General features: G+C 32.6%; 1 protein-coding gene across 1 annotated transcript in view; it reads right to left on the bottom strand.

Annotated features, from left to right (window-relative positions):
* Positions 1–260: 260 nt before the first annotated feature.
* The window catches only part of LOC124359352 (vesicular acetylcholine transporter), a 42,692-nt gene continuing 24,379 nt past the window's right edge, over positions 261–18,573 (bottom strand). The window contains exon 2 of the mRNA XM_046812028.1: positions 261–8,506. Within this exon, the coding sequence (XP_046667984.1) occupies positions 6,398–8,164 (1,767 nt within the window). The 5' untranslated portion in view covers positions 8,165–8,506 and the 3' untranslated portion in view covers positions 261–6,397. The remainder of the gene's footprint in view (positions 8,507–18,573) is intronic.

Below are 18,573 nucleotides of genomic sequence, written 5' to 3'. Positions count from 1 at the left end.
TGATACACGTATAGCAAAACATGGTCTCGACGTCGAGTCTGTACAGGGTTAACAGAACAATGTACATCTTTTACAGTTATTTTAGACGTACTCACTCATCTATTATACTATTTTTCAACCTAATTTTATACATTACAGTTAAAAATTTCTATTGAAAACTAATAGATGTTAAAACTATTTTTTATCTTAATTTACATTAAAACAACAAGCCAATTCATCCAAATTTTACAACAAATTGTTACAAATTCTTAAGTTTTTAGATGAATAAATAAAGAAAGGTTACAATGATTATATTTCAATTAATTACCACTGAACATCACAAGAAATATAATATTAATTCATAAAAATTTACAACGTAGTTTGTAAAATTACAATAACAGTTACAATCATCATTCTATAGAGGTACGTCTATTTAGACTCAGAAAATCACTCCAGATATTGTAAAAAAGATTGTAAAAAATCGCAAAGTCTAAAATTTAATATGTTTTGATAGTTTTTAGTAAAAATTCAGAAAATTCTAAAACCAGTTTTATTATGGTTTAACTAATATTTTAAAACAGAGTATATATTTTGACATACATGCAACAGAAATAATAAGGTACCATTACAACTTAACTAACTAAAATAATTGTACCTGCTTGAATCACAAGATATTCAAAATAGTAAAATCAACAAATATATTAAAAACGTAACAATATAAAATTTAATTTAACAAACATAAATTAAAGCCTATAACATATCAGGAGATCTGAGTGTGGTGGTATATTGCAATAACATGGCGTTATCTAAGAATCTACTATCACAATATACAGATAGCAGCAGCTAGTAACAGATCTATAGTACAATACACACATAACAGGTATATACACAGCTAATATACAGGACAGTCTATACAGTGTTCATTGCGTCTAAATATTAAGTAGTAGAATACACAACAAGAGAAATACAGCAGACAGGCTTACTTGCCATTGTTTTCATCAAAACTAATAAAATAGCAGACATTTATTTTAATGTAAAAGTTTCCTCAAAAACGTGTTTTGAACACTTTGTTTAAAAATACTAATAAAGTTCTAATTTGTAACAGAACTTATTTAAACAAACCAAAGTAGCTTAATAAATAATCTAAGTATTTTACCTTTTAGGCTCCAGTAGTAGCTAAGATGACCTCAAGCTGCTCTGAATAAGAATTTTTTTTATTTTTTTAACTAAAAACATTTTTTGTTTAAAATATATTCATCAAAATTTAAATCTTTGGTAAAAACCAAATAAAAACAAACATAATTAATTTGATCGTTCACACAGTCGTACTCACAAGCACACAGTCATATGGGAGGTATATGTACAAGTACAGTTATTGCTTTAAAACGAATGGTACAGTAGAAGAGTGTATAACTGACTACAAGCACGCTAATATGAATACAGTCAGCCTATATCACAGAACACGGTGTGATATGCAGAATGTGGGTTGAAGAAATGTGATGATGCAAGTATTTGGTGATATTCACTAGTTACGAGTATTTATGAGTAATAATTAAACCTGGTTCTGTAATAGAGTGCGAGGAAGGAAAGAAAGTGGGCTTTGATGTGCAAATTTTAGTGTCACTCTAAGTTGTATGCAGTTATTTGAGTTAGTGATGAGGTACAGTGGGAGTGCCGATGTTAGTTGGGAGTGCCGATGTTAGTTGGGAGAGCCGATGTCGAGCGGACTATGGATGGAGTTAGATATAGCGGAGGTTCAAATACTGTCTTTGACCTAAGCACATTTATCAGTATCATAGACTTTGTATTGTATCGATTCCCCCCCCTTATTTTCTTCGATAAGATCCCCGCACAACCTTTAATAGCCCAAAAGGACGGGCAGGACACGGCTTAAAAGATGATCTGCTTCTCCCAAAAAATAATAACAAACGATACGGTCAGCTCTCAGACACTGGATATAATGAGTTCAGATGTTAATGCGGCCAATTTTGGTTTCAGACATTTAGTACAACTTACGACTTAGTGATGAATAGTAACAGAGCAACAGTATAATGGAGCATGGGACTAATCAAGACAGTACACTAAACTGAAATAGGTTTAACCTTAAAGATATGATGATGTTTAGTGATAAGAACCATTATTTAATGACGAAAACAGAGTTTACGATGTATTATATAGAGAACTTCAAAAATAGACCTCGCTTCCTTCCATTTAACGTGATATGAATTAGGCAAACTGGATATAGGTAGTGATATAAAGCATTTAGTGATGAGTAACAATAATTTTATAGATAGATACAGATCGAACCTGTAAATTGGAACAATTAGCTTTCAATCACTGCAGGTTGTGATTCTATAGAAATTTAGTGACATTTACGAATAACGAAAGTGATAAAGAGTACAATGATCGTGATGATTGATGTTCACATGAACTCACATAAAATATATTAAAAAAACTTTTTAATTCGTAATTTAGTGATGCAGAAGAGTTCGTAATTCAAATACTCTGGTGCAAAGAATTTTCCGTCAGCATTACACTTGTTGGCTTTTGTAAAAATTCAAATGATATGTTTTATGATAGTATTTTATTTAAGACACACTAATTTTATGTCCTGAAAGTTTTTAAGCTAATTATCTTAGAGCTACTGACAGTTATGTCATTATTCTTCCAAATTCAGTATTATAACTTTTATACCGTATCTTCTATCCACCCAAATTATATTCACAGCTCCAAATACGTAATTATTATTTCAAAATTCTTCAAACGCTAATTTGATACAACGTTGTATTGATACGAGAAACATTTTTCGTAAATGTGTTCGCAATAATAATAATTACGAAATATATTTGAATACAGTTCTAGTGATATTTGTTGTGGATATTTCTATTAGTTCTTTAGTTTTATTTAAATCACTTCATATTTCACCATAAAAATGTGTTGTGTTTTAAAGTATCTCTGATAGCGACCATAGTGAAAAGAATATTGCTCATAACCTGCCACAATAATCGTAACCTGCCAGAGAAGAAGAATACAAACCTTAAACATGAGCAAAATTATTGACATACACTATAGTGTCAGGCTTCATTGATATGTATACGATTCAAGTTGACGCCCTGTCACAGGTGCGTACTTAGTCTAAGTTACTAAGACTACAAAAAGCGGCAAAGGAGCGTAATTTAAGGTATTTTTTTAAAATTGAAATTACTTAATTAATATTAATTTAATTACGGTTTATTGTGTTTTAATTAAATGTATTATTATTAAATCTATGAAAGAAAATGTTATATGAAATCAAATCTGTGAATAATGTTACTGTTGTATAAAATAAATAAGTATAAAAGCAAGGTAATAGCACATCAGTCTACATGTTACGTAACAAGCTTCACTAAGACTTGATCTAGATACATCACATGGAAGGACATGGACCACCATGGAACGCGATCCTGTCTTTGAAAAAAAGAAGTTGCATACTAAAATTCAAATCTTTAGCCCAAATCGTTCTTAGAATCCTCGTCATTGATTCGCTAACGCTCATCCAAATCCTAATATATACACGCACCATCCTCGAAGTTGTATATTTAAATGTAAGTTTCGAGAAAAATCTCAAGTTTGTATCTTAATTTTTTCTGAAGATATGCTTTAAAACAATAATAGGCGGGTACAATAATAAACGTCCGCAGGTGAGTACAGGGGGCGGAACTTTTTCTTGATTAGTTTAATCAATAACCGATCAATCTGATCAATATGTTTCAGTGATTAATCAAAACATATTATTCTTTATCACAGGATCCAAATGTAATAATCTGGAGTAAGCTATTTCCCTATCAGTTTTGCGCTCCGAGTAGTTTATGGTCCTGCCAGTTTTGGTTTAACTCTTTTCTAACCAGTGAGGATAAAATATTTCAAGATTTTAAAAGTGAAAGCAATAAATTATTCTTCTGTAAAAAGCAGTAACCCGAGGCAGGGATTATCTCGTTCATTCGATCTTCGATTATCTGTATAACCATTTATCCAGCCTTTAAATATGAAAATTTCAGCATAATTTTTACTCCAGACTGTACTGGCGCTACGTTTATTCGTATAAGTGACTTTGATCTGTAGAGATTAGTAATCGATAATTTATAAAGTAAAAGTTTTAATAATATTATCGTTATTTTTAAAATAAAATGTACTTCATAAAATGTAAATTCATTTTAACCTTCAAATTAGTTTCATATTATATTTTGACTCGCGTATTCTTGAGTGTTATAACTTTCCAAACTATTAAACTTAAATATACAGTAAACAGTATACAGACTACAGTAAAAAAATATTTGTTTTTAAAGAGATATAATAAAATTAGTGTAATAAATACTACATTTACAATTACGCGTAATATTATACGTAGTTAATTTAAATTACGGATCGAGTTGAAAGCGGATAAAAGATACTCCACTATCTAAGGAGGTCGGAAATATAAATAAGTAATATGGCATTAATTTATCGCTGATTACGCACTCTTACTGTTCTCTCCAAAATGATTCCAATAATAAAACAAAGATTATGTGTATCGTTTTTAATTATTTTTTACCGTTAAAAATTATAAATAATCCACAATAAATCGCTAAATTAGTAAATTATTACGCTCCTCTGCAAAATTATTGATTTTAATAATAAAACCGTTTGTGCAACATACATTATTAAGTAGTAGTAGTAAATAAAACACTAGTAATTGTGCAAGTAATTAAAAATATTATCAAAATATATTGTGCACCATAAGAACACTATCGGTAATATATCCAGTGCACTTCTTGACTTAAGTAATGTATAAAACCGCTGTGCAACAGGTAATGCTTAGATAAGAATACAAAATACATGCAATATGTCTATCCTAATAGAGAAGGTAATCCCTTCAAGTCACTTGGTAGACTTCCGACCAAAGGATCGGAGATGTCTTGATATGTATTTGTCGTCCTTGGCTGCTCCTTACTTGCTAACTTAAAAGCTACTCATACATACATACCTATACTTACTTACATACACTGACTAGTGATAAAAATTTACATAATGACACTGCCTTATTTAAAAATATATTTAAGTAATTATAAGAAAACAGCTGACTCTTATTCATGTGATTTTACTCATAGATAGCCTTCTTGAGCCATAAAAGGAAACTATTGACCCTGAGAGCATTTTGTTGTTATAAAAGCTTCTTACTCTGTTTTGTTATAGAACAAGTATGATGAAACTGCTATATAACAAGTGTCTATCGATAAACGATGTGAACCATTCCTCCCTGTTTTGCATTTCAAAATTCAATCTAAACCCGTCAATGGTCGGATACAAAACTGTATGATACAGCGCGTATAGAAGACTGGAGTCAGTGATTGGTCAATATTACACGTTTTAAATTGTTCAGTGTGTTTATTGGATTGACTGTTGCAATGACTGGGTTAAGATTGAACTTTCGTTCAACTGACTCTAAATTTCAACTGACAATACTTCCGTTTTGCATGAAAAACTGTATTCAATTTAATCAAAATGTTACTTCTAATAATAAGTGTATGCCACCTAAAAGAAAATATAAGAGTTCTAATTTAATGTTCTTGTAATTTAATTTAATGTAATATTGAAATCTAGATAGTTGTATACTACAACATTATTTGCCATAAAAGTGACTTGCATCCTAAGAAGAGGATGTTTGAAGATATACAATACAATTAGTTATGAATAAGAATTGAAAAATATAGTATAAATATGACAACCAACCAATTCACCATTATTTTTTAAAGACACATTTTTTTATTTTCATACTCAGGTGTTTACACTTTTTGGCTCGAAAGTTGTTTCTATCTATACCTATTTAATGATCAGTTGGATTTGTAATTTTATATCAAGTTATATTGTGCAAAATTATTACAGGAGGTTTGCACACAAAATTTTACTTGCAAATAAAATAGTTCTTATGATTACTTACAAGGACGCAGTTACATAGGTTAACTTAGTAAGAAACGAACAAATTTATTCCTTTAAAGTGATTCAAACCAGATATCCATTCCTGTAAAAATTTTAATTTTCTGTTCAATTTACAAGACTTTATAACAACTCTAAAACACTAAAATTATATGTTTTTTTTACAAAATTCGATGTCAACAGATGTAAGGCAGTGCCAAGGCAGATTATACAAACACTAAATCTCTTAGATTATAACAGTGATATGTTAATACAGTAAGTGCGTTATAAACAGTGCCACAAAACATAAAAATAAAATATACCCAGCATCATAACAGACACGCATAAACGCTTCAACATATTTATAAATCTTCAGCAACAAGCTGATTACACTTAACATGTAAACCGCATTCAATTTACAAAAGATCGATACAACTCAATTATATAGAAAATCAACGTAGAAGGTTTTGGTACAAAACTTTTTCGTCTACTGGTACCCCATGCCCTGTCTGAAGGGGTTACTATCACCTCCAGACTCAGTGGCACTTCTAAACGGGTTCGTGTCACTCCTAGGAGGCTCTGGCTGTTGTCGCTGATACGGTTGGTTCTGCTGGTAGCCTTGTTGCTGGTACTGGTATGTAGGTTCGTTTCGTTGGTACTGGTTGTAGTTGTTGGACTGATAACCCGTATCGGACGTGACTTTGGCCTGATCTAAGTTCGTCTCCTGCATCTGACCGTCCTGGTAACTCGTATCGTTCTCCTGGTACTTGGAGTATTCCAGATGGTTCTTGTAGTCTCCCTGGACGGGCTGTTGGTCGTGCATCGTGTAAGTCTGGTACTGCTTATCGGGGGGATCGGACATCAGAATGTTCGCTTCATTTTCGAAAGGCTTGAAGTCATATATGTGCCTAAGATATACTAAAACTGGGGCGTAAAGGAGATTCGAAAACGCTATACCTACGTTGAGGGCTGTGAATCCGATGGCTTCAACTACTCCTCCAGCGATGATTGGTCCGATAGCGTAAGCTAGGGAGTAAGAAATGTCGGCGATGGCGTAGATCGAACCGTACACGGAGACATACCTGACGTCGACAAGATACCCTAGGGTGGGAAGGAGAGCCGTGTCTATTAAAGCGATTCCAAAGCAGATACCACATATTGGAATCATCAGCATCTTGTAGCTACTGGAGAAGGGGATCATGAAACAACACAGACCTTCTAATGCTAAACCGCCAGCCGCCATGAGCCACTGGTATTGAGGATACTGCTTGGCCATCTTCACTGTGACGACCACTCCTAACACATGGGGAAAGAAAGCGGGTAACCATATCATTCCGATCTTCCAGTTGTCAGTTGTCAAGTTATCTTCCATCCAGAGGGATATTGTAGGTTCCAAGAAGGCCAAAGCGACGTTGGACATCATCAAGGCTCCCGCGCATACAGCGATGTAGGGGTCCATGAACAACCTCCATATCGGTACAGTCGGTGCTGCACCTACTTCTCTTTTGTCCCTCATCGATTCCTTAAACGGTTTCATGACAAGTAGCAACATAAATCCATCCATCAAAGAAACAAAAGCCAGGATGAGGAAAGGCACTTCCTTTCCTGCAAACTGATACAATGCACCACCGAATGGAGGAGCGACCAAACACCCGAAACTTATGAAAGCTAGAGCAATACCAAGAGCTTTAGATCTTTCTGATTCTTCGGTAAATCTGTCTGCTATCATTGCTAAGCCTGACGTGTCAGCGAAAGCTGAACCAACTCCTTGCAGACTCCTAGCGAAGAATAGTACTCCATAACTTCTACCGCAAGCAAAAACTGCTGTGGATAAGAACATGATACAAAGCCCTATCATCATAGGAAGATCATATCCTATCCTATCAATAAGTGCTCCGGAGAATGGGTTGACCATTAACTGCACTATTGCTTTGGAAGCGAACAGAACTCCAGTGGCTTGGTCTTGTCCGTGGTGAGATCTTGGACCTTTGATGGATGCATTGTAAGGTTCGTCTCCCCAGGCGCCTATGTACCTCAGATAGTCCGGAATAATGGGAACTATAACCATGTACAACATATTGTCTAGCAACAGTGCTATAGACACTATTACTAAAATCAGTTTTCTCTGGGATTTTGGTTCTTGAAGTTTGTCCCATACTATGTCTTTCACCTCCTTAACCTCTAAGTTAACTACAGGGACATTGAGTGTCCCAAACTTGTCCCAACAAGCTCTCAAAGGATTTAATGAATCCATCTTAGGCTATGTTTGTGCGCTTATACCAAAGGAAGATACGTTATCTTTTAAATCTTACATGTGAGTGGATTGTATCCTTATACTCAAACATCTTGCAAAATTCATGATACATAAATTGTTTCACTGTAAGTCTATTAAATTAATATAGGGGTCCAAATACTATCACTGCCTCTTCTTTCGTCGTGCTTATGTAAATGTTCTGCATTTTGGCGTTCTCCGAGAATAGCGTCTTTGATGTCTTCTATGTCGTTGAAGCGTCCGCGGAGACTTTGGGCGGATTCTCGGGGATGGACTCCTCTTCAAGGATGTGGACAGACAGGCACTTCCAGGAAGATCACAAACCTTTAAAAGATACAAAACAACATATTAGTGTTCTGTGCGTTTGAAATTAATAATAGTTGAGAAACTTGCTAGAAGTTTCTCAAAAAAAAATGTTTAATTTAGTTGCTTAGAAATGTTTGTATCCCATCAAAGGTGTGAGATCTTTTGGAAAGAGGAAAGGGATGCAAGAGGATTCTGAAAGAGAATCATTTTAGAAATTTTATATGACACACTCAGACACAGAGAAAAACATCTTGATATGATATTACTAAACATCAAGAGAGACGGTGAGAGAAGTATCTAAGTGAACTGTGAAGGGTTTTTGCTTTTAATCAAGACATTCCTTATGATTGTAGCTGCTCCAAGGACTTAAACTAACCATAAAGCATAAGCACAATGTTATAGTCCGACTCAACAAACTGTTTGTTGCTATATTCTTTACAGAATGCATTTAAGATTTGAGTTTCCTGAATTTATTTGTTTGCGTACTTTATTTTTATTACAGCAACGTATTAACAAGTAACCTAAAGAAATGTGTTGAATAATATTTGTTTTTGGATTGGACACTCTGTTTAGATTTACTATGGAGAACACAATATAACAATTAGCAGAACGAAATGTACTGAACAAGCCTCTCTCTGTAACAACCGACTTAATCTCAGCAGTAACACTCACTGTAACAACCTACTTAATCTCAGCAGTGACACTCCAGCTAATTTATATTTTCAAGCTTCATGTCTACTCTCAATTCTTAAGCGTATGCGGTTGGTACCCTAATCAGTATTTAAGTTTTTCGTTTCACACCAGAGTTATTGGCAGTTTCCTCTTAACATCTGGAAACTCTTCACAATGAGGCCGAAACATTACAATAATTTAGTCGTTTTACTAATACTTCGGCACGTTATGAACACAAAAACTCGACGAAAACATAGAAATGTTTAATGCATTCTATTAATTTTTGTAAGTATTGTAAAATAATTTGAAAGTATTTGTCAAACCCAAAGTCAAAAAGGAGGCAATACGTTTTATAAAATCAATAGATACCTCTGTTTCCACTTTCCAAGGACCTTATGAATTCTTTTGTGCATTTCATTACAATATAACCTAGCTTTAAAATCTTTTAAAGATATTACTTTTCCATAATATATGATAATATCTCCATCGTATATATTGTTTGTTAGAAAACAACACGACGGAAAACTACAACAACTGCACATAATGCTTAACAGGGTATAATTTTGGAAGAGTGTTTTTGTCATTGTTCAGAGATAAATATACTATGGACAAGATATTTTAAGAGATTATATAACTACATAAAACCATGAGAAAGCTTTTCCACTGAAAAGGCTTTTCAAATTACTCATAACATTTTATATTCCTCCACTTTTCCTACAATAAACAACTAACCACGCGCCTAATTACCACATGTTATTCTGACTTAGTCTTCTGTGTCTGTTATGTACGAGTATGTGACATTGATACTTTTGTAAAAATTATTTATTAGTTTATGACAGTAATATGTTTATGTCTGACAAATAATAATTATGGAGAATGTGTGTTTCTCCATACAATAATCACTGATAAGATTTGAAGGAGTCTTAACCATCTTCACGTTCTTCCATTAGTTAAGAAACCACGAATGGCCTAACAGTGCAAATGCTAAAATAAGTCCAGTAAGTAATATTTCGGAAAAGAAGACTCCCCCTTCACATCTAGCTCACCCTCTGCAGATTACAAGATGACTTCATTACTTCTACAGCTTCCTTTTGACGGTCCACAACGGTCTTAGAAGTGCACTAATCAAGAAATTACAAGTAAAAGTAATCCACCAATGGTAAAAGTAATCCACCAATGTTAACAGTAACTCACAAAACTACCTAATGTATTATTTTATCTACAATTAGTATACAATTATATGACATATTTGAGTTTTCCCTTGTATGAAAATATATTTAGCGATAAACATTTAGCTGAATCTAAATTATATGGTTTACTAAAACTTTTAGGTATACGTAAGCCAATAACCATTACAGCTTATAAAGTTTCTTGGTACAACTTGAATACCTTAGATCATGCTAAAATGTTTAAATAATGAAATACATGCATTTTGTATATTTTGGACAAGTTTTAAATATGTTTGAAGTTGAACATAGATCTGAAATAAAACCTTTCTGTATCTGATGCCTTCACGTTTTCCGCAATGTAACATTAATAAGGGAAAAGCACAGACTTGAAAAAAATATCTTACTATCTAATCGAATAGTTAAAGTATTGATTGTTATATAATACGAAAATGTGTTGTGAATTTAATGAATTAGTAATTACGTTGCTTTCAATCACATAAATGATATTGCTTCTAATTGCACCATATTCCATCTATCGTACATCTCTGTTCTGTCTAGAGGCCGCAAAAATGTATTTTCTGTCCGATGTTCGGTCTGTCTGGTGTTTGGCTGCAAGACATTTAAGAGATTAGACAAGCTAGACAATTGAAATATTGCATGCAACTCTGTGGACGCGTGATCCGACGTACTTAATGTAGGATACCAAACATTTGCTTCGTTCTATGTAAACATCTTGTTTATAGTTTACGGATCGCACCATATGTATAAGTATTTCAGTCATAAAGCAAATAATTAATCTTACAGAGAATTGTGATAAAATAATGTGTCTATAAAATAACTTTTCAAGTAAGCCTAGTTCTTCTTGAGGACCCCGTATATAATATATTACACTACACTTGTCTGTACTACACTAATTCGTCAACAATTGTTGAAGTTGTACTAATGTACAACTGTTTTTAAATAAATGATTTAAATCTTTTCAACCAATGCAATATTTTATGTTTATAAACAACATCTATCACATTCAGTGATATCATCAATAACCTTAGGAAGTTATAAAACAAGATTTTATAGTAAGTCCTAACAGAATTGTTTTAGCATAGAAGGTCAATAGAATTTATTATTATTTAGTTGAGTCTCTTGAAGACTGTATTTGTTGACTCTACGAAGAAGCCCTTAGAGAAATTCTATTACCGAGGATTTAGTTTGACGAGGTGGCCAACAAATGAAGCAAACTTGACGAGAAAAGCGCTCGCCCTGATGATGAAAAGAGGGAAACGGTTGTTTAGTCAATTGAACACGTCTGTGAGGGTGGGCTTTGTGTGGGGTAACTCACAAAGATGCTCGCGGGTAACGGTTGAAGTTGTCAGGACCAGGTATCTGTCCTAGGGCGGACTTATCAAAAACTCTGTCGGTAGTTACCAACGCTTTCATTTGTTTACCATTGTGACATTTTACGTTCATTCGTAAAATCTCACTTTTTTCGTTACAAAAAATACAACGTTATGTCTAAAATCCGTTTAGGTCATTCCACATCATAGATGAAGAAAGTGTTGAATAAGTTGTATAATGTATGTGTTCATACATATATTTATTGCGAATTTATAGACCAATTTATTGCGGTAAACAGCAACTTTGATTTAATTATTCTTTACAATTGATAGGTTGTTATCAATAAAATTAAAAAGAATTTATTCTTTGTGTACAATAATTTAAAGTTACTTAATTTGTAATAAATTCATAAATAACACAAAATTTTCACTACCTTACCAAAACAATTCTTACTGAAGTAATGAATTATGGTTCATAAACCTAGTGTTAAACCAGATATATCACTAAAAATGCAATTCTTAAAAGGAAGATGTGTACTGTAAATTGATATTGTAAACATCTACAAATGAAATATACTAATATCATCTGAAACATATTTTCAGGTCAGAGGTTTTGATTCTGAGAGGTATTTTCTTGAAAAATAAGCTTGAAAAGAAAACAAGACAGGAATACGCCATATTACATGTCCCATATCAGGCTTCGGTAAAGATAAAATTAGGGACATCCTATAGAAGAACATGCACCATCATCAAATTCGATCACGGGCATAATTTCAGGAAAATTTCTAGTCCATAGGACAATTTTATCTCGAGGTATACTCCTGACTGGTTTTGGTTCACCAAAACTTTGAGAGTGCATCATAGAACTGGACCGCACCTTTTTAGAAATTATGTATCATACCACAGTAAAGTTCTATAGTTCAGTTTGTTCTCGAGGATGTTACACTGTTATACTCTTCGCTGACGATCAGCAAAATTCCATTGAGAGCACAATCAACTTTATTTTAAATTTAAAGTTTGTAGCTTAAGTCATTCTCGAGATACCTTGTGGAATATAGCCTGTCACACAGGAAAAAAGACAGGATAGGAATTTTGCTATATCTCTGAGTGATAACAAAATAAACACAATTTTAAGTCTCCAGCTCAAACTGTGTGGCTAGATAGAATTTTGTCAGCCCATTACTGATGTAGATTAGTAAATGTTCAACTAATTAAAAGGAAAAGTCTTTATCAACGAAATGGAGCTAAAAATCTCTAGTCCACTCTGAGGTATCTCTAATAGGCTTGTCTAATAGAATGCAATAGTAGCGTGGCTCAAAAGGTATTACTAAACGTTTTAAGACATGGTTTGCTCTGAGATCTTCATAAGTGCAGTGAGGCACACATTGCACAGCTCTCAAAAACTTCCATTTAGAGCAGTAAATTATTAACAACGTTAGGGTAGAGTTGCTCCCTGTCGTGGGGTGAAACATAAACAGCTCCCGGCCCTGGACCACTCGGCCTCGCAGACTTTGGGAACCTGACTCCCCTGTTTATTGCTTCATCCCCCCACCCTCACCACCTAAGGATAAGGTTAAAGGTTAACTTCCTTCGTTAAAACCATGCAATCTCCTTCAAATAACTTATGTATTAAATTTAGATTTGTATCTTTAAAAATGTCAGAAATAGTTTTTTTTTTATAACCGAACTATTTTACAACTGTTCATTGTCATACATTTCGAGAGCCAATTCGCTTTTTGTAAGCACACAACCTGGTATTTCTTGAAATGGAGAAACCTTCCCAGAAGAAATAAATAAATCATCAGGCGCAACAGTTTTGGTGGTAGACAGAATGATAGGGTAACTAAAGTGTATTTCCGCAACCCTGTTACTCGTTACTGGTTGTTGTCATTTTTCTCCACTATTCTTGGAACTAATTTTTTGTCCCCCTAAGATACATTTTAGTCAATTCCTATTATATTTTGCAGCAGCGTGGCAAATCACAATTTTATTTTAACATCTTAACGTGGTGCTTTTAGGTTTTATTTGCCGTAATTAAACTTATACTACACTTAATATACCGGGTATGAGAGGTCTCCAACAGCATGTGTTTCGTCCATTCGGAACAACAAACCGTCAGACTATATAAATAAGTGGTAAATCAGCGTGAGCTAACCATATACAGGTTCATAAAACCATATAAAGAGACGACATTAGTATCTTTATCTACTTTTCTGGCGGTGATATAACTATTTATTTTTGCGGTTGATGATTCATGTTTTTCTTAGGAAATCCCCAAGACAAACCAGGCTGTTTGCCCATGTAGTGCAAATTGACCCTCGGCCCATACACTACGAGTCTTATACACAAGAAAGTTCCACTGTTTACTAACAGCGGCTCATAGCAAAGATTTACATTTCTTACAAAGCTAACCAATATTAAGTTTAAATATAATCAGATCTAATCATCTTCACAGTTCATGCAATAAATTGAAAGTATTATGCGAGATGTAAGTCTAGTTATCGAATGAGATTTTGACTGACAAAGAACATCGTTGCCACGTACCATCTTGGGCGGCTTGTTTGTTCTAGAGGAAAACCAAAATCAACAAAGGGGGCCGCAGGCGTACATGGCACACCCTAGGTTACACAATGTCACAATTATATTCTCTTCGACGTACAATGTTCAAGTAAAAGAGCTCACTTTATTGAATGCTATTTTCTATCATTTTCTTTGTTTTAATGAAGTAATTTTATCAAACACAAGTTTTGCAACAAAATTGAATTCAATTATTTATTTCCTTAGATCAATTTTACTAAAATGAAAGAAATTGTAAAGCAGATAATTTATTTCATAGTTGAATTATTTTGTTGACAAAACAAAGATATAATTCGAAATAAACTAACAGTAATTACTCAAATAAATTGTTTAATGTATTTAAGGTTGAAGTTTGACAATTTTTGTTTTTCTGTTTTTTTATAACTATTATTACTTCTATTAAACAGATATATCAGTACAATACGTCTGAAAAGAAACGAAAGAAAGTTATTTAGAGAAATATGTTTTAGAAATTATTTATAGTAACGCATGCATCATTCATTTACTAAAAATCTTTAAATTTATAGAAAATTATAAAATAATATTTGTTTAAATTAAAATAATGGAATAATTTGATAATGGCTAAAATAACTTAGGTTGGAATGTTTTTTAAACTTGAATTTAAGCAAGCTAATTCAAATGTTATTACAAAAACATTTACAAAATGAATAATGTTATGTTATTTTCTCGTACAAATATTTACCATAGTAAAACACGTTTTTGGTAACAAAATATAATGTCGTACAAGCAGTAATATCAAAAATTAGATTATTTTCATAACTCAATAATCGTAAATTTATGTATATTCTTAGCTCTAGCTTGAAAGTGCATTTTCTAACATATTTTTTTATAAAAAAGAAAAATGTTAAATTATAATAATGTAGATATTATAATATCCGATAAAGAATAACACGTTCAGAGAAAGGGTTTATTACAAATTATATTACAATTTTAAAATATTAATTTGAAACCTACTTACGCTTCGCGATTTGAAACGAAAGTATTATTTAGATAAAGTAAAAACACTTATCTTTCATCCTTAAATATTATGATATTATGAATTGAATCGTATAGACTTAATTTAATATTAATATTAACCTTAACCAAACCCCACCTAAATAACATGAAATATCTCTTTATTCTGAAAGCCCATAGCCGTTGTCGGACGAAAAAAGTAAATAAGGATATCGATGTCCGTTGCCTTGGGTAAGAGGCCCCTGGAGATAGGTGTGACGAGCACTGCCACCAAGAGAGCAACAAATCAATTAAACAAGCAAACACTGAGCCGTTTGTGAGCGAGCCCCCCCCCCCTCACCAAGTAACAAGGAGCATTGGTCTGATGGCAATAGTACTTGCTACCCTCATACTACGCCGCGTTTGCCATATGCTTCTTTCCTACAAGCATAACAGACAGATCCTTTGCAGTACAATATGATCACTTTGCGTCCCCATTTTATCAATCCTATTAATTTACAGAATTCTCGCAACTTAAGCTAACGATTTAAAATGAGTTCTTTGAACAATTTAGATGGAATTCATATAAATTTAAAGAATATTTAGAAACAAAATAATTAAGGTTAAATTTAATTTCAACAACTCCACCGGAAATGAGAGATGTCAGTTTAATGATACAGTCCACTTCAGTTATGTTTCTTTTTTTAATACAATTCCGGCAAATTTATATATAGATTACACATAAGAATATTTAAGTTCATCTAACTGAAAAAAACGCATTAATTGAAGTGTTGGGCAATCTGGGTAAATGTTTAAAGTTGTACACAATTTTAAATGTTCCATCCCTTGTTTAAATATCTAAGTAACTGTATAATAATAAGCATTAGAAATACAACCCACTGCGGTGTCATTTCAATTAAATTAAATTTACTTTGCGAAACATAGGTGGATTAATAATATTAAATTTGGTTTTTATTCCAGATTTCTCTGTTGGTGGTCTTAAACAGGGCGATAATAAACCCTGTTAATATTTCACAATTCTAATTGAAAAATAAAACTTTTATTTTAATTTATTTTTAGATCCATATTGCATACTTTTGACACATAATGGGGGTTGAGTACAATAGTGGGTCCGGTTTTTATTGAGATATTAAAAACGACAATGCTTCATTACACACATCGAAATAATTATCTGATACTGATTAATAATTTTGAACAATGGACATGCCATCTGAACCAACGTATACAATATTCACATTGTAAATATTATATTCATTGACTTCTACTAATTAAAACTCTAATGCAATTTATAAAACTAAGCTTGTAGCATTTAAAGTTTATAAACTGAGTTTTTCTTCGATCCGAAGTGATCGTTTTGTTGTTATGATTTATGTATTTGACCTATCCCAATGTTTATTATTATTGTTCCTTAATTTGATTATTATGAGCTTGTATAATATAGTATATAATAAATTAATCTTTTTTGTTAAAATATGATTTTTATTTTGTTTTTCAGATTTTAAACATTGATAGTTCTATTAGGTACTCGATATATGAACCATCGAATTTTAACCACCTCTGTGACAAATTTAGAAAGGAGTGTAAACATAAGACATTTTTTTTAAACAGTATGTCTTTATCTTTTTTTGTAGTAGTTTATTAAATATTTAAAGTGGCCTTAATTACAAACATTCAAACTGATTATATAAACAAATAAATATACAAAATATTGTTCTAAATCTTCATTTATTCAGCCATTTTCAATACTAAATTAATCAAGAGGTACTTTTTTCGATAATAAATTCACACTTTTATACATTTTGAATTTCTGGTCTAGTCGAATCAATTTTAAGATCATATGAAAGGATTATTCCTAGTATCTTTTGACACATTTCAGACCGTACCTTTAGTTAATGAGTGTGTAGTCAGGAAAACTATCTAAAGAGTATATTAATGGATTATTCTGTACTCATTAAATATTTAGGTACTGTAATGTACATTTCTGTACAGTACACTGTTTGGTCTGTATTCATTATATGTGTGATTTTTAAATGTCTCCTTATAGGCAGAAAAACATTCTTCTTTGTTAAGGTAATATCTTTGATGGCATAATAATTTTTATGCTATGCCAACGATTAGAGTTTAATTTGTATATTGTGAGTCATATTCAATCAATTAACCCATCCTTGGACTATTATAACAATCATAAAACTGCATTTGCTGCAAGCAAATTTATGTATCTAAATTTTCACTACAAAGTAACTAAAAATAGTTTAAATTTTCTTTACATTCGTAAGTTTGATCGCTCAGTTTTTTATTACTCCTGCAACACAATTATCATTACTAACACATAGTATTAAGTATTAAATTTCAAAAAATATATAAAATTTTATAGCATGTAGTGTACGAATTCCAGCAGCTACAGAACGCTGTTATAATCCATTATCTCTTTTGAGGTAAAACTGTCTCAAAGGGATGTGATACTCTCCCAAAGACGAGGAAGGCACAGAAGAGAGACAGGAAGCACAACACTCATCACCGAGAAACTTGACACCGGCTGGAAATTCTGTTACAGAGATTGTCTTAATTTAACCTTTTATAAATCCCTGAAGATGTTTTCTTTAAGGTAAATTATTTTGTCTTCGTGAAAGAACTTTTAATTACTTCCTTTGCTGCTCTAACACGGCGAGGACTGCACTCATTGCTTTGTAAGTAGCAGCTGAGGAAAATGAACTGTTATAGATGATTATACTCTTAAACGATATTCCCGGATATTAATTACTATTGAATTGTTTTGAAAGAATTAAATTTACAACATTTTTTAGAAAACGTTAACTAGTGTTATATTATATTTGTACCTAAACTCAGATTGATTATTATAAACACTAAATACTTCGTGGGAAAATAAGTTTGCCGGTTTCCACGCATTTTTCTTCGCAAAAATTGCAAAAATCATTACATACTCGTAAACTGCTTTAAACGTTTGACGTACTTTTTCCTCTTCAAGCTAGTATGTGGAAATCTCGTGGAACTTCTACAGCTTGTTGACCTCTGTGTTCCTGGTTCGAGATCTACCGAACCTTTTATAAAAAGAGCTTTACAGTACCAATTATTTGACTGCTTCCTCGTATGATGCGCCTTCAAAACGCTATTTCTGGATTGATTGACTTTCATTATACCAGCTTCTATGTATTTAAAAATAAAATAAAATCAAATCTCTCAACATACCATCCCGATAGTCTTCATTTACAATCTATCTCAATTCAGACTTCTGTGTCGTGACACACACACACGCGCGCGCGCGCGCGCGCGCTCCTGCTTATACACTAGTGTTTCTGATTCAGTTGTTCATTACTGTGAATTGTAGATATTGTACATGCTT

The sequence above is a fragment of the Homalodisca vitripennis genome, chromosome 4 (genome assembly GCF_021130785.1).
Source record: "Homalodisca vitripennis isolate AUS2020 chromosome 4, UT_GWSS_2.1, whole genome shotgun sequence".
NCBI lineage: Eukaryota > Metazoa > Arthropoda > Insecta > Hemiptera > Cicadellidae > Homalodisca > Homalodisca vitripennis.
Note: the sequence above shows the minus strand (reverse complement) of the source record. Positions and strands in the feature narration are given on the sequence as shown.